This window comes from Rosa chinensis, chromosome 1, assembly GCF_002994745.2.
Source record: "Rosa chinensis cultivar Old Blush chromosome 1, RchiOBHm-V2, whole genome shotgun sequence".
Taxonomy (NCBI): domain Eukaryota; kingdom Viridiplantae; phylum Streptophyta; class Magnoliopsida; order Rosales; family Rosaceae; genus Rosa; species Rosa chinensis.
The window spans coordinates 52,358,241-52,381,343 of NC_037088.1; the positions used below are offsets into that span (position 1 = coordinate 52,358,241).

Consider the following 23,103-nt stretch of genomic DNA (forward strand, 5'->3'; position numbering starts at 1 on the left):
GATTATTGCCAAGTGTCCGATGTGGGCCTTGGATTGTTATGTGATTGGTCAAGTCTCTAATGTGGGACTTGTGACCCGATTTCCAATGTGGAATCGAGTTTGTCAATTAATTCCACGTGCATACCTAGCTCTAGGTATGCACGTGAGGGGGTGTGTTAGAGAGGAAAGATCTCACATTGGAAAAATGACAAATAAAATATAACTTATAAGTTGGTGAATTTCACCCAATTGTACCGAGGCCTTTTGTGGTTAAAACTCAACACCTATCGGGTGGTTAAGTTGGGACAATATTGGTACAATGGTGGGCCACTGGTCACGCTTGTCGCTGTTTAACATGGTATCAAAGCGGGTCGCTCTTCAATACGTCGTCATCATGGACCCGGATATGGGTTCATTCATTAATTGATTGGTGTTAAATTGGCCATCGGAAGTTTCCGATTGGATTATTGCCAAGTGTCCGATGTGGGCCTTGGATTGTTATGTGATTGGTCAAGTCTCTAATGTGGGACTTGTGACCCGATTTCCAACGTGGAATCGGGTTTGTCAATTAATTCCACGTGCATACCTAGCTCTAGGTATGCACGTGAGGGGGCGTGTTGGAGAGGAAAGATCCCACATTGAAAAAGTGACAAATAAAATATAACTTATAAGTGGGTGGATCTCACCCACTTGTATCGAGGCCTTTTGTGATTAAAACCCAACACCTATCGGGTGGTTAAGTTGGGACAATATCGGTATAATGGTGGGCCACGGGTCACGCTTGTCGCTGTTTAACATGACCCATTTGATTCATGATTAAAGTTCTGGAAATTTATTTTGGGCATTTTTTAGGTTTGCATGCAAAAAATAACAAAAAAAAAAGGAATGGAGGTGTAGTTAGTGAAATTATACCTCTAAGAGTATTTTATTTTTTTGTATGTGAATAATATAACTAAGGTTATTTGAGGAATTCAAAAGGAGCTATAGTGAGCAAATATTTGTACTTAAAAGCACAAAGGAGGTGGAAAGAGTATGAGATGTCAAATGCGCAAATTTGGAGGTCTCAATAGAAACTCTCTGGATTAAATGATTGTGGTCATATAATTTTATACATATTTATCATACTTATTTGTATTTATGAGAGAACTTTTTGTTGAGCTGTTAATGTCTTCACGATTGACTGTTGTAAATTTGAGAGCTGCCGAGCTGGTATGACCATAGTTTATCGACTGTATCAATTACTAAGAAAAGAAGATGAATTATGTACGTTTAGGAGGCGGTGATGGAAAATTGAACATCTTTGCCATGCATTGCAATCAATATAAAGTTGTTCGGACAATCACAAGAGGCAAACTTAAATTATCACGGTGAGCATAAACCTAAAAGACTTTTTGTTAATATTATTGACATGTTTACTCAGAATGTTATGATGGCATGTTTTATGCATATAATCAATGTTAGGAATTTTTCAACCGTTTAATTTGATGGAAGCTAAATTTATTAGTTGAAAAATTCATAACATCAACTACATTGCTTTTACAATGGATGTGTTATTTATGTTTAAAATTATTAAACTATGATTGTGTTTTAATATGTCTTATAGACGTTAAGATTCAAATCTAAGGAAAGCGTATTAAATCATAAGACTACAAGACTACAAAATTATTTTGCATTTTAAAAGTTCATGTGTATTCAACTCGAGAGATTATTCAAAGCATCGCCGTGCACTTGCACCAACATAAATGAATTGTTAGATTGCATTAAATACATTTTTTGTTTATTAAAAATAAAGTTGATAATAAATATCAAGGGTTGAGATTATTTTATAAGGGTTGAGTCACTTACACCGTCGGTGCATAGAATAATACTCATGAGTACTTATGTAGGATATGAAAGAGTATTTTCAAATCTTATTGCATTCAATTAAGATTTCAAATATCTATCCAAATCTGACGCTATTCAAAAGTTGATTTGGTGGTATCCAAAAGTTTAATGTTTTTTAAATATTCAATAAAATTCTTATTAGCCTACAATCAGAGCATGTATACGATCAAATTTTTGTTTTCAAAAAAAAATAGAAAAGTGGGTAGTTATTGCAAAAAAAAAAAATTAGTAGTAGTTATTGCAGAGAGAAAATAGTGAGAGAGAAAAGTGGAGATTATGGAATTTTTTTATTTATTTAATTTTCTTAATAAAAATTTATTTTATAATTCTCCTATTTATCCTTGTAATTTAATTTATTCTCAAAGTTTTTTAATCTTTTAGGGTTAAATCTGTCAAAATTTTCAGTTTTGACTAACAAAGCCTCTATATAGATTATGGAGGATTTAGAGTGTCGGTTATAAATACCAAAACTCATAGAGAAGTTCACTCACCCTCAAAGAGATTTTGACATTCTTTCTTATTTAGAAGAGAGGAGATTTCAATTGAGACGAACAAAACTTTTTCTATTATCTTACCAACCAAGGTACTTTCTAATTTTTTTTTTTTTTGTAAACTTGTGTATTCAACTTATTGATAAAATGGGAGTTGAAATGTATCCTACATAGCCATCGTGTGATAGGATATAGAGCTTTGCAAATCTTGACTTCAACAAGGTTTGAATCGTTTGAGATCTTTCATAGTAAAGTTCCATATTTCTGGCAATTACTAACAACACTTCCATTGTAAAAACATTTTTTAAATAAAAAATGTTGTTTATTTTTCACTCTATTTTAAAGGTTTGAGCTTTGAGTAAAACGGTTTAAGAAGTAAAGAGGAAAAATCCCTGTAAGTAGGCACAATGATGAAAGGAACATCAAGTTCTAGTTAAAGGGTTTACTAAGAATGATTACTATTTTAAGTTGTGGTTTTGAAATTAACAGTGTTTTGGGTTTTTTTTGTCTGGTTTTGGTTTTTTCTTGATATCATCATAAAAAAAGAAGAAAATGGAAGCATAGTCTTTGATTCCCTCTGTTCTCTTCTCTACGGCTAATGCGTACGGCCACAGTTCACAATTTGGTTTTTTTTTTCTTTCAAATAACAAGTCAAACTGGAGGGTCCAAATCGTAAATAACCATTAGCCACGAATCCACGATGTCATATTCTTAACCGCACCATGGCCTCAGTTCAAAATATAACCTGAAGCTTTGAGCGACCACATAAGAAGAATTTGAAAAGCAAAAGATCCCAAAATTCTTCCATTAAAGCGAAAGAGAGCAACAGTTGCTGACCGGTGCACTCATCAGACCCATAAATTCCTTATAGTTTCTTTGACAAGTTTTTTTGTGTTACTTTGGACTTTGCATTGCTTTGTTTCCAAGCCAGCCTAGCTATTGCTGTGTCCTCATTTCCTCTCCATGTTCTTGGTTGAACTTCAAAGGGTCAGTGCCTTTTCACTTCAGAAATGTTTTGAAGAGTTTTTGTTTTTTTTTGTTTTTTTTGTTCTAGGTGTTGATGATAATTGACATGTTTTGTTTTATTTTGTATGATAGTTCTTTATTGCAGTGTGAAGATGTGTCATTTAGTTGAGGTTGAGTTTGTGTTTGCTTAATTTGATTGGAGACTCTGTATGTGGCTCAGTTTTACTTCCAAGTTCTCTGCTTGATTTGTTTGCAGACTAGTCCTGTTCTCTCTCTCTCTCTCTCTCTCATGGTATGAAGCTACCTCTGGTTGATTGAGTTGAAGAATTAGTGAAAAGAAGACATTTTTTTGGCTTGCAGAGGAGAGTAAAGTTCAGTTCAATTTCTTTGAACAGTAAGACTTTATTATTATTATTTTTATTTTTATGATGAGATTTTTTTTCTTGTATCAGATTTTTGACATTATGGTTTACAGCTTATTACATTGCTTTTCCACTTTTGAATTATCACTTCCTATTTCCTAATCTGAGGATTTATGGTTCATGCTCTTCTTTTAGTTTATTAATTTTTTTGGCCAAGGTGTCTGCTGAAGTTTCTACATGTTCTTGGATAGTTCTGTAGGTATCTGAGATGCGTTTAAGAGTTTTTAACTTATAATTTTGGTTGAAATTGGGACTCCAGCTTTTATATTTATTTTTATGGTTCGTGCTGTTCTGAAATTTCTTACATGTTTTGGTTAATACTGTAGGAACCTGACATGGTATTCAGAGAATTTTAATTGAGCTTTCATTTTGGGTGCAATTCGAACTCAGAAATTAAGTACCAATGGACGAAAAGCCATTCCCGGCATGGTCATGGTCAGTTGATCAGTGTTTGAAAGAGCATCATGTAAAACTTGAGAAGGGTCTGGGCACTTATGAGGCTGAGAAGCGGCATGAAAGGTATGGGTGGAATGAGCTTACCAAAGAGAAAGCGAAGCCCTTATGGCGGCTCGTATTAGAGCAGTTTGATGACACTCTTGTGAAGATACTTCTAGTTGCAGCCTTTATCTCGTTCGCGTTAGCTTTCATGCATGGAAGTGAGTCAGGGGAGTCGGGGTTTGAGGCCTATGTGGAACCATTTGTGATAGTCTTGATTCTAGTGCTTAATGCCATTGTTGGTGTTTGGCAAGAGAGCAATGCTGAAAAAGCACTTGAAGCTCTTAAACAGATGCAAAGTGAATCTGCAAAGGTGCTAAGGGATGGGTATTTGGTGCCGGATTTGCCTGCAAGAGAACTTGTTCCTGGCGATATTGTGGAGTTGCGAGTTGGGGACAAAGTCCCTGCTGACATGAGAGTTGCGGTTTTGAAAACCTCAACTTTGCGAGTTGAGCAGAGCTCATTGACCGGAGAGGCAATGCCTGTTTTGAAGAGCACTGATCCTATACTCATGGATGACGGCGACCTGCAAGCTAAAGAGAGTATGGTTTTTGCAGGCACAACAGTTGTAAATGGTAGCTGTCTTTGTATCGTTGTTAGCACTGGGATGAACACCGAGATTGGCAAAATACAAAAGCAAATACATGATGCTTCTTTGGAAGAAGATGACACCCCTTTGAAGAAGAAGCTGGATGAGTTTGGAAGCAAGTTTACTACAGCAATTGGGTTCGTTTGCCTCATTGTCTGGGTTATGAACTACAAAAACTTCATTTCATGGGATATGAAAGATGGATGGCCAGTAAATGTGCGGTTTTCTTTCGAGAGATGCACTTACTATTTTAAGATAGCTGTTGCACTTGCAGTAGCTGCAATCCCAGAAGGTCTCCCTGCTGTTATTACAACTTGCTTAGCTCTCGGGACAAGGAAGATGGCACAAAAAAATGCAATTGTGAGGAAGCTTCCGAGTGTAGAAACCTTAGGATGTACTAGCGTGATTTGCTCAGATAAAACTGGGACTTTGACAACAAATCAGATGTCTGTGACAGAATTCTTCACTTTGGGTGGGAAAACTACAGCTTCTCGAACAATTCATGTTCAAGGCACAACTTATGATCCCAAGGATGGGGGAATTGTTGACTGGACTTGCTTCAATATGGATGCAAATATGCAAGCCATGGCAGAAATATGTGCCGTTTGCAATGATGCTGGGATTTATTTTGATGGTCAGCTCTTTCGAGCTACAGGTTTGCCAACTGAGGCAGCTCTTAAGGTTTTGGTTGAAAAGATGGGAGTTCCAGACGTCAAGGCGAGGAACAAAATTCGTGACTCACAGCTTGCTGCAAGCTACTTAATTGACTCCACTTCAGTGAAATTAGGTTAGCAGAAAATGGTCTATTCTTCATTTGATCCAAGTTGCTGAGTATGCGGAAGCTTTCTCTAACAATCACTTTTTTCCAACTATAGGCTGTTGTGAGTGGTGGACAAAAAGATCAAAAAGGGTCGCCACACTAGAGTTTGATCGTGTTCGAAAGTCAATGAGTGTTATTACTCGGGGGCCAACTGGGCATAATCGACTTCTTGTCAAGGTGACTGTCAATTTGATGTCATTGCTGTTTACAATTTGGTTTCAGTGTTCTGCTAAGCATTTCATGCTTGATGTATTCTGGTGCTTTCAAATGGTTGATATTTACAGGGTGCTGTTGAGAGTTTACTGGAGCGAACTTCGCATGTGCAACTTGCAGATGGATCCCTTGTTCCAATAGATGAACCTTGTAAACAATCATTGCTTTTGAGACTCTTGGAGATGAGCTCAAAGGGTTTGAGGTGCTTGGGTTTTGCATATAAAGATGACTTGGGAAAGCTCTCTGATTATTCTTCTGGGAGTCATCCAGCTCACAAGATGTTGCAGGATCCAGCCTGCTACTCCTCCATCGAAAGTGACTTAGTTTTCGTAGGAATTGTTGGCTTAAGAGTATGTAGATTCCACTGTTTGTTTGCTAGTTGATTTTTTAAACATTCAAAGACTTCATTTGTTAACTGTGTTGTGCAGGACCCTCCTCGTGATGAAGTTAGCAAAGCAATTGAAGATTGTAAAGAAGCTGGAATTAGAGTCATGGTAATAACTGGAGATAATAAGTCTACAGCTGAAGCTATCTGTCAAGAAATCAAATTGTTTTCAAGAAATGAGGATCTGAAAGGGAGAAGCTTTACAGGAAAAGAGTTTATGGCTCTTTCACCATCACAACAAATGGAAACTTTATCAAAGCCAGGAGGGAAGGTTTTCTCTCGTGCCGAGCCTAGACATAAGCAAGAAATAGTACGGATGCTGAAAGAGATGGGGGAGATTGTTGCAATGACTGGAGATGGAGTGAATGATGCACCAGCACTTAAACTTGCTGATATTGGAATCGCCATGGGCATTACTGGAACTGAGGTAACATAGATTCTCACTCTTTCGAATACCATCTCTATCTTAACCAATTGCCACTTAAGAATCTGATTAACTTGGGGATTGTACCATAATTTCTAAGCCTTCATTATTCCTGTCTCAGGTAGCAAAAGAAGCTTCAGATATGGTTTTGGCTGATGATAATTTCAGTACTATTGTTTCAGCTGTTGCAGAGGGCCGTGCCATTTACACTAACATGAAAGCTTTTATCAGGTATTTGTCTGATTTCTTTGTTCCTCCTTGTAATCATAATCTCTTCTTTCTTTTTCTTCTTTCGAGTAAGCATTATTTCAATCTGTTATTCTGCAGGTACATGATATCTTCAAATGTTGGAGAGGTAATATCCATATTCTTGACTGCGGCATTGGGAATACCTGAGTGTATGATACCTGTGCAGCTTCTGTGGGTAAATTTGGTTACAGATGGACCACCTGCAACAGCTCTTGGCTTTAATCCAGCTGACATTCACATTATGAAGAAACCACCACGCAAAAGCAAAGAAGCGCTTATGAATTCTTGGGTTCTTCTCCGTTACTTGGTTAGTGATCTCATTTTGAATTTAAACTTCATATGGAATTTCATGCGTATGCTCTTTGTATTCAATATATTTTCACTGGCAGGTAATTGGTTCTTATGTGGGCATTGCAACTGTTGGAGTCTTCATCTTGTGGTACACTCAGGCTTCATTCATGGGTATCAATCTTGTGAGTGATGGACATACACTTGTTGAATTATCTCAGCTTCGCAATTGGGGAGAGTGTTCCTCGTGGTCAAATTTTACAGCAGCTCCATTCATAGTTAATGGGGGCAGGATGATCGCTTTTACTGACCCTTGTGACTATTTTTCTGTTGGTAAAGTGAAGGCAATGACTTTGTCACTCTCTGTCTTGGTGGCAATTGAGATGTTCAATTCCCTTAATGCTCTTTCTGAAGACATTAGCTTGCTCAAAATGCCTCCTTGGAAGAACCCTTGGCTTTTGGTCGCCATGTCAGTCTCATTCGGACTCCATTGCATCATTCTCTACATTCCATTTTTAGCAGATGTGTTTGGTGTTGTCCCATTGAATCTGAACGAATGGCTTCTGGTAGTTTCGATTTCAGCACCGGTGATTCTTATTGATGAGGTTCTCAAGTTAGTAGGAAGGAGTAGACGATGGAGAGCAAAGAAGGAGAAGACAGCATGATAAAATCTCAGGTTATGATCAGAGTGAAACCAGACATACTGGATATGATAGAAGTAAAGCATATTGTAGTTAATTAGATTTCTCTGGTAGCTAATTTTATTTATTTCCAAAACTACAGTTTGTTTTATGTATAAGGAAAATCACTAATCAGATTTGTTCATCAATTAAAATATAATTGAAGGCTTGTTTTACTGTCTATTACTGAGTCATCAAGTCAAATTCTGCCTTTTTTTTGGATAATAAATTTTGCCTTGTTTTTGCTATGGTATATAATGCATGAATTGGATTTGATGACCCTTTGCAAAGTAGTAACCTGTGAATTTCTATACATATAGAAGATTTTCAAGCCACTAGTGTTTCTTACCAATCCACATACATACATTGATACATAGAACATACATATTGACCAAAACGGTTTTCAGGAGCTGCTTTAATGAAACATGGGCATAAATTGCATAGACCACGTAGTAATATGAATGGAATTTGAATGACACTAATACCTGAGAAGTTGATATGGTTCTTTTAACTGCTTTTCCTACATATACACAAGAAAGAATCAACGCCTAATAGTAGAAAAGAATTTAGTGATGTCGGAAAAATGATCTCCACTTCCTTACCAGAGTTTAACAGTGGTGGTTTACACTGATTTTTCTTCTGCTTGCACCAACAATCAAATCAAGCTTCAAATATACAAACAGAAATGAACGTCCTGCACCACCTCGTGTGAGTCACAATCAAGCTCCCTACAGTGGGAATCCTACTTGTCGTACAGCTCACTTTCTATCTAAGACCAGTAGAACTAGAATTGTCAAATGTGGTACTTGAAGCTGCAACTCCATGTCAAGACAAACTGAATTTCGTCCCCAGATTAATGTCAAGAAAACCAGATACTTTCTAGCTCTCACAGAAATGTGAAGAGCTCCCATGTTTAGTTCCCCCCACAAGTTCTCATGTAGATATAAGATATTAGTCAAGTTGAAGCATCAAAGTGAGTTTATGCTTGATCTTTCAATCACTGAACACGTGCAGGTGAATCAAGAAGTTCCTTTAAAAATAAGAAGACTGATCATGAAGCACGTTCAAGTGAGCAAGTATTCTCGCTGCCATAGATTTCATACTACCAGTTCCACGCTGAGTTAAGTCAACCAAAGGCATCTGAGCTGAGGCTCCAAACTTCTGTTTAAACTCCAGCAGCCGGAACATTCTCTCTAGAGCATGTAGAGCCTTCTCCTGCAAACTAGGGGAGGGTTGAACAAGAAGTTTAATTATAGGTGGTATGGCATCTGCATCTGTAAGCACCTTACTACCATTCTGCAGTCTCTCACCTTCAATTAAAGTTACTAAAGCATCTAAAGAAGCCTCGCAAGCTTCAGGATCAGGTTCCCCAAGCATCCGGACTAGCGGTCTCACTGCATCAGCCTCCACGAGGCAAAATGATGAAACAATGCCACAGATTCCTCCATGAACAGGGCACCCAGTTTCTGGTGGGGGTGAGAAGCACCATAGCCCTCTGCGCTTAGGTAATGACCTGGTTAACCTGGGCGAACTCTGTGAAAATCGAGAAAGAGATAAGGCTGCACGTGTTTTAGTCAAGGAGGTTCCAGACTCCAGCAACTGTACAAACAAGGGTATAATGCCAGCTTCAGCTGCACTTCGTTGCCATTCCAAGTTTGATGGAACAGTGAAACGGCAAATGGCTCCAACAGCATTCTCTATCACCTGATTTTGATGGGGACCATTCTGCTTGCCGTTCCGGAGGAAATTGAGTATGACAGGTAGTACCCCAGCATTGACAAACCACTCTGTGATCTGGGGAATTTCTGGAAGATTAGAGATAACACCCATTGCAGAAGCAATCTCGTCTTCATCACTAGAAGATTTGATAATCTTGACCATAGTCTCAATGCACTTCTGACCCACATGCTCCTTTATGCTGATGGCTTCACTGCCACCTTCTATTAAGCATGAGAGCAGCTTTACTGCATTTGCTCGTAGATTTGGGTTATCATGCTCCATCAATTGAGTCAATACTTGCACAGCTGAGGACTGTAAACGTAACTAAATCAGTGCAAGATTATATAATGATTACATAGAAGAAGCTGAGCAAATCAAATTAGCATCATGTAACACTATCATTATACCAAGTAATGAAATGATTGAAATGCGGAACTAGGAATCAAATACTTCGATAAGAAATTAATTCAGACATGTCCTCACTTCATAATGTATCTGTATCAGGGGTGAAAAGAACCATGAACATGGTAAAGCCATAATGGGATGAAAGAATATTCCAAGTGATGCCGATGTTACAAGCGGACAAGCACATCTGAATTCACATATTTCACAATTGGGATTATGGTAAGTTTAAGTTATTTTAGTCAACAATTTTCACTTTGCACGAATTCCCAAGGTCTTATCAAACTAGCCACCCATGATCATCTCACTTATTCAAACGTCTGGATCCCATTAACATTATACTAGTAATTTAAGTCAGCAGGTAACATACTTTTATTAAAATGAAAACGTATTCACCAATAAAAGACACACCTCTATCAACTTGGTCTTGATGTTTATAGCAGAGGAGGATTGACACAAAGTGTGGAAGGTGAGAATGATGCTGTCCTGTACATCAGGCCCCGTTAGGTTAATCAAATACAAAAGCTTGGAAATATCTTCATCCGATTCCAGAAGAGAAGCAGGTGCCTGGCTGGATTCTTGAAACACCACTGACCTGGCTAGGTGCATGAGTGTGGCCGCTGAATGCGCACGCAAACTTGACGTTGATGAGCTATGATCAAAAAGAAGGTCAAGTAATGGGCGTTCTGCACCTGCTCTAATCATCTGCAGACCATTTTTAGGTAAGCTAGAGAGGTTTCTAAGAGCTCTAACAGCCCCCATTTTAATCGGAACGTCACCATGTGAAACCATATCAAGAAGTGGACCCAGTACTCCCCCTTTAAGCAAAGACTCTTTATTGTGGTCAGTCAACTCCATCTCTGCCAAATTTGATGCCATGACCACTTTTACATCTTCTGGTCCTGAATTAAAAGTGACAAAGTTGTAGAAAAAAATTAACATGAGATGAAGCCTTGCACCACATAGATAGTAGCAAACATACAAAATGAAAGCTGCATTGCATGCCAAGGCTAATTATTATTATTTTTCCAAATTATAAACATACAACAACAAATTCAAGCTTTGATAAACCATTCTAAGATATCTACAGCATATCATTGAGTTTAACATAATCACATGCAAGGAACTATTAAATGAGATAGTAATGAAATACAATTTCATGAGTAAAAAGTTGGATCACTGATGAATTAATTGTACTTCTATTTCTCACGCTGTGAGATCAGGTTACTTGTAGGGTTATTTTAATTTGCAATACTTTAAACTGATTCTTCCTTACAAGCTATTTTATAAGGAATTAAGATGGAAGAATATGAAAAGAACCTGTAGAAAGACGCTGTAGCAAATGTTTAAAATAATTTGCCTTTGCCATTTGTATAACATTTTGGTCTGAGAATGACAGATTCTCCAACAGCTCTCGTGCGTCTCTGGCAGCTTGATTATCATCACTGTTGGACATGGTAACTAATAGGAGTATGGAACCTTGAACCTTCCCAATTTTGTCTCTTATCAAATTATACTTTGACAATTCCAATAGTAATGCCACTGCTAGCTTCCTTTCCTCGACACGGCGCCCAAGTGACCGAACAATAAGTTCAATGCCATTATCAGCTCTGGCAGTTCTTTCCTGCAACATTAATATCAGGTTATAGATAATTTAAAGAAGTAGAAAATAGAGGAAATCAGATGTATTTTTAGCTAAATATAAACCTCCTATTTTTCTTTATCATTTGTGTAGGCAAAAATGAAGATGTTCAGAAAAAGAAAAACACAGCACAAGGCTCATTCTATGCACACAATTCTGTTAATCAAAGTATTACCTTGGCATCATCACTGTCCTTCACCAAAATGAAAAGGTTGACAAGAACTTGATTCCTTATCTCAGGTTTTCTTACACCAAGAAGTTGAAGGAGAATAGGTATATAGTCCTCCAATAAGACCCATTCCTGATGTAGGTCTCTTTGTTTACAGAGATCTAGTAGTTCTTTAAGGCAATGGAGCACTTCCTCCTCGTCTTCAGACTTGAGTTTTGATTTCATGGAAGCAATCATAATCATGGTATTTCTATCCTTCCATTCTTCTATTGATTGCCGCAGAGTTTTATTTGGCCGTAAAATTGATGTGTCTAAAGAAGTCCTGGTCAGCGGACACAAACTATTCCCATCAGCTAACCACTTTTCTATAGCAGTCCTCTCAAATGTTTGTCCAGAAGAAGTTTCCACAGGGTCCACCATAACATCCCCAGTGATTGGGCAATGAAATGACTGAAGTGGTTCCAATGGTTGACTGCCCAACGATCTTCGCTTAGTGAAATATTTCCTTTCTTTCTCCTCAGGAGATGAAGCTGCATCAGCTCTTTCTAATAAAGCAATTATTTGTTCCATCTGTATAGCTTCTGCCTGGTCTTTCCTTAGCCGAGCATTTTCTATCTCACTTCTGAATTCCTCTAATTCCTTCTTCAATGCTGACCTCTCAGTTGAGATTCCAACTGCCTCTGCTATGAGAACCAACAAACTATTGGCATAAGAACGATCCATATTCCTCTCCTGGATTCCAGTCTCAATTTTGTTCAGAATCTCTTCTTCTGCTATAGCTGCCCTGAACTCAGCTCCAAGCATATTGTCACGAACCTTACCAATTTCTTCAACTATGCCAGACGAAAGATCTAGAGAGGTCAGGGGAAGAAGACCTAGAGCACGACTGATCTCTCCCATAGTATTCTGTAGGTGGTTAACTATTGTTCGGCAATTCATTAAGAGATACATTTTGTTTCTCTTGCTGCACTCGATAGTCATTGTCTTCGCAGATCTTATTTCTCGGTTAAGGATCTCCAGAACATTGTTTAAGCTCTCAGAATGCGAAACTGTTTTCTTATTCAACTCTCTTAAGATGGGGACAATCCTTTCCAAATAAGTTGCAAGTTCCTTAAAAGTGTCCTTCTTAACAAGGACGTCCCTGGAAGCAACTACGGTTTCGAAAATGGCCTCTACCATTTGAGAAATGACTTCTGAAGCTGGAGCAGATGCAACACTTGTAGCCAAGTCTAGGGCCAACATTTTGCAACCTGCTATAACTAGGAAGCAAGACCCTCATTTCCTATGTGAGTGCATAATTGACAAAAATTTGCAGAAGTGCTGTTGCCGGACAATAACCTGAAACTTTTGATCCACCATAGTTTTCACACCCAGAATATTATTTCTGGCATATGCCTGCATTCAGGTGCAATCTGGAATATTACAGCATTGCTTAGTCTTGGTAATACTCTAAATTTATCATATAAATTGAATGTATTTACTCGTAAAGAGATGGACCCAACTACCCATAAATTTGGAGAGCACTAGGCAGAAATGAAAAGCACACAACTTCAAAACAACATATGCTTTTTCTGTTCGGTTTTGAACTATGGAAGCAATGTCCCTAGTCCAATAACTACTCTCCGTTTTCCAGATATCAAAACAGCATGAAATCACTATTGAAACTGTCATTTTCTTCTCTACCCTTCAGTTCACTCAGTGACCAAAAGAAGGGTTGTTTTGCTTGGTTAATCAACAAGAAAAGACTGAAACTAAGCTCAGGCATCAAATTGTTCTGGACACAATCCAGTGGAGTTTCCTCGTTTTATACTAATAAGCGATAAGTACTGTAATTTACCCAAACTCTTCATTATTTCCCTACATTCCCTCAGGAGCCAAACAGAGTTCACAAAAGCTACATAACCATTCCAGAAAAACAGGGTCAACAAACCCAAGCTAACAGACATCAAGCACTTCAAAGTTCAACCAAAGATTGAAAGCACAACTGAATCCTGGTCCTAGTTTAATAAACTGAAATCAAATGCTTTTACTTTTCAGCTTCTTTTTCAATTTCCAGCTCAAAATTTGCAATTTAGAACAACCCCATAAACATCTACCACACATGCCAGAAGGCAAGGACCCATCTAGTCAACTACAGAAGTCTTCACTAACTGAACAAGAGAAGGTTAAAGATACACACCTGAGAAAGAGTTCATGCCCATCAAACTTCACAACACCACCACTCTATTCAACCCAACTTTGGAGGAAGCTGGAATCAAATTTCCAGAGAAAACTGGCAATCAAGTCACCATATAGACCTTCAAAGAAAAACCCAGACAGAAAATTGAAAATAAATGACCAAAAAGAATTTCTTCTTGGGTTTTTGGGTGTTTCTGGAAGATTGTAGTCTGAAAAATAATCTGTATTTCAGTTTGTTGCCCTCTAAGTGGAAAGTGAAGACTCCCTTCCTCTAATGTCTTGACCTTTTCTAAGAAAGTTTGGGTCTTTTGTGGTAAAACACCAACAATGCCAAAAAGAAAGGATATGATAGTGGTAAAAAGACACAACTTTGTTTCTGGGTCTCTTTGCTTTGATCTTGTGGAAGTCACTTGGTATCCAGCGAGGCCAGCAAACATGAACCGTTGACTGAAACACAACAAAACCAATGAGTCAAGGACCAATCTCTGTAACTAGTATTTTTTGATACGATCTTTGTAACTATGATAAGCAATTACTAAGTAGTAGATTAAACCCAAACTTGGACCCGTCACTACTACAATTAGTACAATCAATCACTACAATGCCATCCACCTTTGAAAAGTATGAAACTCGTTATATACACGTTATTTGAGGCCCCGTTGGCGTCTCAGACTCCAGTAGTCAATCATGTGTTTTTTCCACAGAGATTTGTATCGGGTTGTCAAAAGGTTTACGAAAATCATCGTTTGTGATTCTGAACTAGTTTTTACCAATAGAACTTGTAGTGGTGTCAATAATGGAATCCAATGTGTTCCACGGTTCTTCCACCCACCCATTTGATTTATACAGTTTATGGGGTGCACCTGTTCGTTTTCTGTTTTAATATGGCCAATGGGGTCTAGCTGTTCGTTTAGGGGAAGAAGTGCCTCTTGAGTTTTCTAATAAAAAATATAAAAAAATCAAAAGAAATTTTCAGTTGAGCAACGGCCCTGATCGGCAGTCGGCACTAATAAGGCCGACTTTTGTCCCTGCTCGGCAGGTAAGTTTAAACTTTAAACCTTTGCTACACATAGATTTAGGTTGGGAAGTGAGTGTTTCATAATGTGGTATATGTAATGCATTTTTCATGTTCTTGCATCCTTTAAACAATTCTCACGGTTTTCTACAGGTTCCATGTCCGTACATCCGTTGAAGAAATCCATGTTTAGTTGTTCAAACTTGGCACAGTTATCATTTGTTTTCTCACATGCATTTCTTAACCTCCCAAGAGCTTTGGGGTTTCGACTCATCCAAATCACGCTTCGGATCCTCTCGAATTGTTCAACAGAAAAATTAAGTCACCATCCTGTTATCAAAGTCTTCGATCGCCTCCAAGATGAGTGTCTCCAGCTGTAGCCTTCACTTCAAGCACACCATCCCCTATGGTAATTAAGTAGCGACACATCTAAAGTTCCACCGCCCAAGTCAAATACCATCATGTTTCTTTTGCCAGAATTCATCCTGCCTTCTTGTCGAGTCCGTAAGCAATGGCTGTGGCAGTTGGTTCTCTGAGAATATGAATATCAATAACATTTAGGCCAGCAATGGCACCAGCTAGTGTTCTTCTTTCCTTGACTTTGTGAGTGATTGAAGCAATGGCACCAGCTAGCGTTCTCTTTTGCTTGACTTTGTGAGTGATATATTGAAGTAAGCTGGGAGGGTGATAACTACGTTCTTCACAGTTGAGCCAAGGAAGGCCCCAGCAATTAATCCCCCGCATCTTTACAAGAACCATGGATGAGATCTCTTCAGCAGAAAACTGTTTCTCTTGACCGTCGTGGGTAACCACAATCATTGGTGTGTCACAAAGACCTTCAATGACCTTGGATGGCCAGAGTTTTAAATCGTTTTGAACAGTTTTATCACTGAATATAAAGTTTCAAACTTAGATTGATGTCTGATTAAGATAATCCAATAAGGAAAAAGAACAAGGGTGTATAGTGCAAAGGATATATTTAACAGTGTATAGTTTTCACCAAACTAATTTATTACTTCCAATGCCAAAAGTTTTAGCGACTCTCATATTGCTAAAAGAAGAAGGGGGCCACGCTAGGTTTCCCCTCGTTTCCCTCGTCCGACGTTGCACCCTAGTCGGCGCGGGCCTCTGGCCTCGTTGGCGCGTGGCGCGTGCAGCCAGACGGGCTCTAGCCTTCGTGGCAATGTTTCTCTCAGATGGTGAGGATGGTGCTGGCCTAGTTTTGGCCGTTGTTGAGGAGATGGAACCACTCGATACCAATCGGATCCATTCTGATATGGGGTTGAGTGTGTTGGATGATGGAATAGGCAGCATGGCTTGGCAAGGGATGGCAGGGGATAGGCGGCCTGGAGGGATGAGGTGGAGCCGTGGAGGATTTGCGTTGTTGAGGCCATGGCGTCGTTCTGTGGCTCTGGTGGTTCGGTGTCTTCACCGGTGCTTGGGTTTCTGGGGGCCAGATTGGTTGCCGATCTGATCGTTATGGTGGCTGGGCTCTGGACGGAGATCGGGTCACGACAGAGGTGCGGTGATGGTGGCGTTGTGGTGGCGGCGGTGTTGGTATGGCTGTGGTGTAGCTGAAACCCTGCATATTCATTGTTGGGCCGGGTGCTTCTTGGGCTTGGGCAAGGGCTCTGGTTTTAAATTTATTTAATGTTATATTTATATTTTATTGCTGTTTGGATCCGGCCCACTGTTTGGGTCTGGCCCAAGATGTTTTATTTTTTACAATTCTTATTTTGTTTTTTTTTTTTTTTTTTTAAAGTTGTCTAGGTTGGATGCGCTTTATGCGACCAATAAAATCCTACCTATATTGTGTAGGCCTAATCGGGCTATGTGCCTGGGTATGCACTCTACGTGCCTTGTCTGCTCTAGGTCGGTAGCGACTTATTTACTTCGTCAAATGGACGCTACCGCCTAGTGGCAGGGTGAGACTAAGTGTCATCAGATTTACTGTTCAGCGGCAACATAGGAGGAAAGTTGTGCTAAAGCTGGTAATTACGCTATGCTGTACTCGGGGTACATATCGAGTTATCTTTCCGCTATGTTAAAGCAAATGGACTCAATATTTGTGCACTCTTTGCTAGTTGGTGCTTGTTAGAATACAAGTCTTCTGTAGAGATTTCTGATATTATTTCAGAAAATATTTTAGATGCTTATTGTAATCAAGGGTTTAGGCTCAATGTCCCCTCCTTGTATTCAACAGTTTCATTAATCGAGGATTGAGGGCAGCCGCACCAGCCCTTTATTCAAAAAAAAAAAAAGGGATCGTGATCACTTACCCAATTTGAGCCTAAAAATTGATCACTTACTTCACTAAGAAGTTTTTAATCCCTTTTATCTAATTTAAACATAAATGACAATGTTACCCTCATTTTAATTAACAAACCCCTCAGACTCTCTCTCTCTCTCTCTATGTCGACTTCTCTCAAAGATTCTCTCTCTCTCTCTCTCTCTCGACCGAGTCGACTCAGTGAGTCACAACTAGTGGACAACAACTACCATTCCTGCCGAATGAGGAATTGACGGCGATTGGTGAGGTAGTTGGGGATGAAGATCTCGGCGTCCCTCCACCATCTCTGCCGAGCGAGGAATGGACGACGATTGGAGATCTCGGTTGGGGAGGATGATCAAGAAGCAGCGCGCCCCGATCCCGCTCCATGTGACGCAGGAGATCGTTGCTCTCATCTCCACTGTATGGTTGCATGTCCGGTTCGGGGCTTGACAACCCACGCCGAAGCATACAAGCCCTTCATCAAGAGCTACCATGTCATCGTCGGGGACGGCGAAGTCTGTATTCTTTGTGAGGTCCCAGCCTACAACAACATGGAGAGGCTAGACTTGCTGGATGAGGAGAGCCAACTCATCAGCTTCAGCATGGTGGGTGGCGACCACAGGCTGTCTTCTTCTTCTTCTTGTGTTTTTTTTTTTTTTTTTTTTTTTTTTGGGGCAGAACATAGGCCACAGGTTGTCTAGTGTGTGAAAATATGCAGAAAAGATGTTTTCATTCTAGTTATGTACTAGAATAGCATCTGTTTGGTATATTTTGTAGATTGGTGACTGCCTATACTAATGTTTAATTGTTTTAATCGTCTTGTTGGTATTTTATTGGGAGCAATAAAATGTTTATTGGGGCAATAATTAGATTATTGGTGGACAATAATATGATTATTGGGAGGCAATAAAAATATTATTAGGGGGCAATAATATGATTATAGAGTATTACTAGGGGCAATAAAATAGAACGCCGGAATCCGGCTACCGGTCCGATGGCCGGATTCCTGTCACCAGAGTCCGTGGCCAGCCGCTGGTCATCGGAGTCTAGCAAGGTCTCCAATGACTTCTCACTCTAAGTAAAAAAGAAGGAGAGGACAAAATTGTCCTAAAAATAAATTAAAAGTAATTAAAAAATACATAATTGGGTATTAGGGCAAAATATATATTAAATATTGGGAAAGTAGGCAATCTCTTAGAGTATTTAAGTAAGTGGGGTTAATTAACCCCAAAATTAGGTAAATGATCATTTTCCCAAAGAAAAATGCATGTACGTTATATATTGGTTCGACATCCTTTCACTCTTAACTATGTCGTACGGTATGTATAAGTTTTTTTTTTTTTTTTTTTAGAGAACAACGACAAACAATTTTATTGATCTTGAGAACTAGTGAGTACAAATAAGAGCAACAATGTTACTCAAAGGTGAAGGGTTAATCCTTCCCACAGAAAATGAAAATCTGAGGCCAAAGCAGCCTTTGCTAATTCATGTGCAGCAGAATTAGCATCCTACGCAAATGAACCGAGCAATGATATAGGGCCTCAATGAGGCCTAAGATTTGTGGCCTCAATCCTAGGTGTCAAGCTATGTCACCTATATACCTCATTAATTTGTCAAATCATGTCATGTCATTCTTGAATAAAAAGACTATCTTATCATTTCAAAATCTAATGGCTCTAAATTATTTTAGCTTTATTCTAGAAAAGATACATTATTTTATTCTTTTTTTATATTTTTTTTATTATATATATATATATAATTCGTCTAAATTTTTTTTATATTTATATATTTTTGTGAATATATATATATATATATATATATTTATTTATTTATCTATAATTCGTCAAAATATATATATATATATATATATATGTTGTTGAATATATAACGGCTCTAAATTATTTTGACTTTCTTCTAAAAAAAATATTGTTTGGTTTTTTTTCCTTTCTTTCTTTTTCATTATTTTGGGTTTTTTTTTCATTATACATATTAAAAAAAAAGTATGGGTGTGTGTGTGTGTGTGTGTATATATATATATAATTCTTCCAAAAATTTATATATTTTCGATGGAGAATTAATGTGTGTGTGTATATATATATATATATTAATATCGTAATTATAATCCATGAAATCTGGTAAATTGAAGTAATATTTAAATCTTTTAATAAATAAATTTAATAAAATTAATGGAAGATTAGTTACCTTATATTAACAAGTTAATTTGAAAAGTCAAAAATTAAATTAGATTCACAAAAATGGAAAGAAAATGTATTTAAATCGTAATTTTAACTCATAAAATCTGGTGATTGAAAACCTAGATATCTAAATTGATTGGGAAGTTGATATCTGAAAAGAAATTGCTTAATATGGAATACAATATATTGCACATGAGGAAATTAATTTTTGAAAGTATACTTGTTTTGTTGATCCCAAATTTTTCAATAGACAATAATGATTTTTAAATGTGAATGATAGCTTCTATTTTAGTGTAAATATGTCATTAGAAAAAAGTTATCAGTGAACTCTACTTGTTCATTATTAGCTACTTAGTACTTTTTTGTTCGTATAAGACATGTTAGTACTTAGCTGACTTTCAATTTCAATGTGAATGATATATGGCTTCAATTTTAGTGTGAATATGTTATTAGGGAAAGATTCCCCGTTGAACTTTACTATTGACTACTTAGTACTTACTTGTTCGTGCAAGACACACTAGCTTATTTTAAGTTTCAATGGATGATGGCTTCTATTTTAGTGTGAATATGTCATTCGGGAAAGGTCTCTAGTAAACTTTACTGGCTCAGTATTAGCTACTTAGTACTTATTGTTCGTGTAAGACATGCTAGCTAACTTTAAATTTCAGTATGGATGATGACTTCTATTTTAGTGTAATTATGTCATTAGGAAAAGGTCCCCAGTGAACTTTACTAGCTCATTATTGATTACTTAGTACTTATTTGTTACTGTAAGACAATGTGGATGGTGACTTCTATTTAAGTGTAATTATGCCATTAGAAAAAGATCATCAGTAAACTTAACCAGCTCATCATTGGCTACTTAATACTTACTTGTTCGTGCAAGACATGTTAGCTCTTTCAGTTTCAGTAGATGATGGCTTCTATTTAAGTGTGAATATGCCATTAGGTAAAGGTCTCTGGTGAACATTGGCTATTTAATACTTACTTGTTTGTGCAAGACATGTTAGTTCTTTCAGTTTCAGTAGATGATGACTTCTATTTAAGTGTGAATATGCCATTAGGTAAAGGTCTCCAGTGAACTCTACTGGCTCATCATTGGCTACTTAGTACTTAGTTGTTACTGTAAGACATGTTAGTTGACTTTAAATTTCAGTGTGGATGATGATTTCTATTTCAGTGTAAATATGCCATTAGGGAAAAGTCCCCAGTAAACTTTACTGGCTCATTATTAGCTACTTATTACTTATTTGTTCGTGTAAGACAAGTTAGCTGACTTTAATGTTAATGTGGACGATGACTTCTATTTTACACCTTTCTTAATTGCACTTTTTCTTTGATTATTGTTGTGTTATACACCTATTGTTCATTGAATTTCTACATAGTATTAATAACATTATGATTGTTTTTTCATGTAAAAATAAACGAACAGTTGTATTAATGAAGCGTCACTTGACCTTTAAGGAACACTTCCTAATGTTACGTTTGGCAAATAGGTGATGTGTGTAGGTGACATGGCATGACACCTAAGATCGAGGCCACAAAACTGCAATCTCTACTAATATGGGCAATTGATTCATCTCCAGGATCACAAAAGCAACAACCCTCCCCAACAAAGACCCGTTTAGAACGAAGCTTGTCAATGTATGTAAAGTTGGTATCTCGTTGTAATGCATAGCTTATTTGTGGCCTTATCTTTCATTCTGCATGTGTTAGACAAACAAGACTAATGTTGTATAATACAATAACATATCTATGTTGAACAAATCAGGAAAGTCCAGTAAAGAGTGGTACCTCTATATATAACCATATATACACAACGAATTAATTAGTTGAACATAGGATGTAGAAGAGGTCTTTCCAGAATGATAAGGTAAACATATAACAGCTAGCTAAGAAATTCTACAAGGTAACCTGATCGAGTAAATTTATGTTGTAAGCTTCTAGCCTGATAGGTTTCCTTCATCAAAATCTATGAAAGTCTAAAGTAGTTGATCCAAAGGTCTCTAGGTAAGGAGCAGTACATATACTAAGGCGTCTTATTACATAAGCCAAATTTTCCAAGAGTTGTTCTCTATAAATGGATACAGATCACAAGCATATTATCTTAGAAAATAGAAAGCTAATTTGTTCTCAAAATACTACTCTAGATGATGCAGTCGGATTGATAACTAGGTTTACCAGCAATAAACCTAACAAAAGGGTTCTAGAGTCCACCAGAGATAAAAGAGAAAATCTCTATTTTATTGATTAAAAGTTGAAAGATAGGTTCTGCAGCCGCAAGAAGAGAAAAGTACCCTAGGGCGACTAACAATGAAACCCTAAAGCCCATGGGTAAAAATGAAAACAACCAAAAAATAATTAGGAAAACCAAAACTTCGAAAAATAGAAAAATGCAATTTTGAGGCCTTAAACGACCCCGAAAGCCCGAAAAAGGGCCACAGCTCATGGCAAAGCAATGAATCTTGTTTCTGACGTGATTCCCTTTCAGGAAAGGTAAGGCACGTCCCAATCAGACACCGAGCTGTTTCGTGTCTACTAGTCACTTTTCGTTTTCCTCCTTTAGCACAATCCAACTGTTCTTCGAATTGGGCTGCCATCCGTTCTGCATCACTAGACTATTGAGGAAAGAACATACCAAAGATGGAGTTGCTGGTCGGGTTACTGGTGATCTGGTTAAGTGCCGCTTGACCGATCAAGCGCTCTGTATCAGTGAAAGCAACATGAGATGGAGTGGTCCGGTTTCCTTGATCATTCACTATAATTTCTACACGATCATGCTGCCATATGGCCACATAAGAGTAGGTTGTCCCCAGATCAATCCCAATTGCATGACTCTCTTCTACTCCTGCCATTCTGAGATTAATGGCACGTTTATTTACTTGGAATGGAAAATAATCATGAATCAAAGACAAGTGGAATGGGAGAAGAAATGAATCAGTATTGATTCCGAAGGAATGATTCCTAAACCCATCTCCCCCCTTAGTAATCGAATTCCTGAGTATTCAGGAATCGATTCCTGATAAGGAGGTGGGACCTACATTCATTCCAATTCATTCATGTGTTAGTAAACGCAGGAATGTTTTTACCCCGTAATCATTCCCTTTCCTTCCAAGTAAGTAAACGTGCCCTAAGAGTAATCAAAGAAGACTAAGTGAAAAATGGTAGTAGCTAAAGCTCTGCTTTATTGAGGAATGCACACTACAGAATTTAAATCGTTGGTGAAAGATTTGTTGGGGAGTGTAATAGCTAGGTCTAAAAAAATTTATTTTACTTTAATATCCTATGTATACCACTCTTTCCAACACAGCAAGGTAAAATTTATTGCAGATGAACCAAACTGAATTGAAAATTTGAAATCCTAAAATAGGTTGGTGTACAATGTACATGAAATAAATTACAGTTCATTTCCCTGTCTTTTTTTTTGTGTGTGGAAGAAACATACTAGTGTTGACTGTTTAGTTCTTTTGAAATCTGGATTACATTGACACAATCTATCAATATTTCAGAACATGGACTTGTCTAATAGAAACATAATTGTGTTTTATGTGATCAAATCCTGTGCAATGATTGTATGAACCATGCATCCAGAAAGGAAGCTCATATGAGTCACTGACTATGTTTCC

The 23,103-nt window shown here is 37.8% G+C and overlaps 2 protein-coding genes across 11 annotated transcripts; one reads left to right on the top strand and one right to left on the bottom strand.

Annotated features, from left to right (window-relative positions):
• Window positions 1-3,056: 3,056 nt before the first annotated feature.
• Window positions 3,057-8,068, top strand: LOC112182092 (calcium-transporting ATPase, endoplasmic reticulum-type). 7 transcript variants are annotated; one of them, XM_024320524.2, is made up of 9 exons: window positions 3,057-3,341; window positions 3,453-3,714; window positions 4,069-5,613; window positions 5,702-5,823; window positions 5,931-6,209; window positions 6,288-6,671; window positions 6,790-6,899; window positions 6,996-7,224; window positions 7,307-7,870. In XM_024320524.2, the coding sequence occupies exons 3-9, from the start codon at window positions 4,146-4,148 to the stop codon at window positions 7,868-7,870; spliced, it is 3,156 nt and encodes a 1,051-aa protein (XP_024176292.1). In that variant the 5' UTR covers window positions 3,057-3,341; window positions 3,453-3,714; window positions 4,069-4,145. The 7 variants fall into 7 exon arrangements, with proteins under 7 accessions (XP_024176292.1, XP_040373468.1, XP_024176295.1 ...); XM_040517534.1 differs by having other exon boundaries at window positions 3,453-3,691; XM_024320527.2 differs by having other exon boundaries at window positions 3,577-3,714.
• A 108-nt stretch (window positions 8,069-8,176) lies between these two features.
• Window positions 8,177-14,578, bottom strand: LOC112182093 (U-box domain-containing protein 43). 4 transcript variants are annotated; one of them, XR_005809113.1, is made up of 6 exons: window positions 13,997-14,578; window positions 11,824-13,229; window positions 11,327-11,630; window positions 10,418-10,908; window positions 8,488-9,916; window positions 8,177-8,405 (listed from the first exon to the last, which is right to left on the bottom strand). XR_005809113.1 is itself a non-coding variant. In XM_024320532.2 (6 exons), exons 2-6 carry the CDS (start codon window positions 13,057-13,059, stop codon window positions 9,079-9,081), a joined length of 2,781 nt encoding a protein of 926 aa, XP_024176300.1. In that variant the 5' UTR covers window positions 13,060-13,229; window positions 13,997-14,578; the 3' UTR covers window positions 8,929-9,078. The 4 variants fall into 4 exon arrangements, 3 of the variants coding, with proteins under 3 accessions (XP_024176299.1, XP_024176298.1, XP_024176300.1); XM_024320532.2 differs by lacking the exon at window positions 8,177-8,405 and having other exon boundaries at window positions 8,929-9,107; window positions 9,196-9,916; XM_024320531.2 differs by having other exon boundaries at window positions 8,177-9,916; window positions 11,824-13,212.
• Between the last annotated feature and the right edge of the window lie 8,525 nt (window positions 14,579-23,103).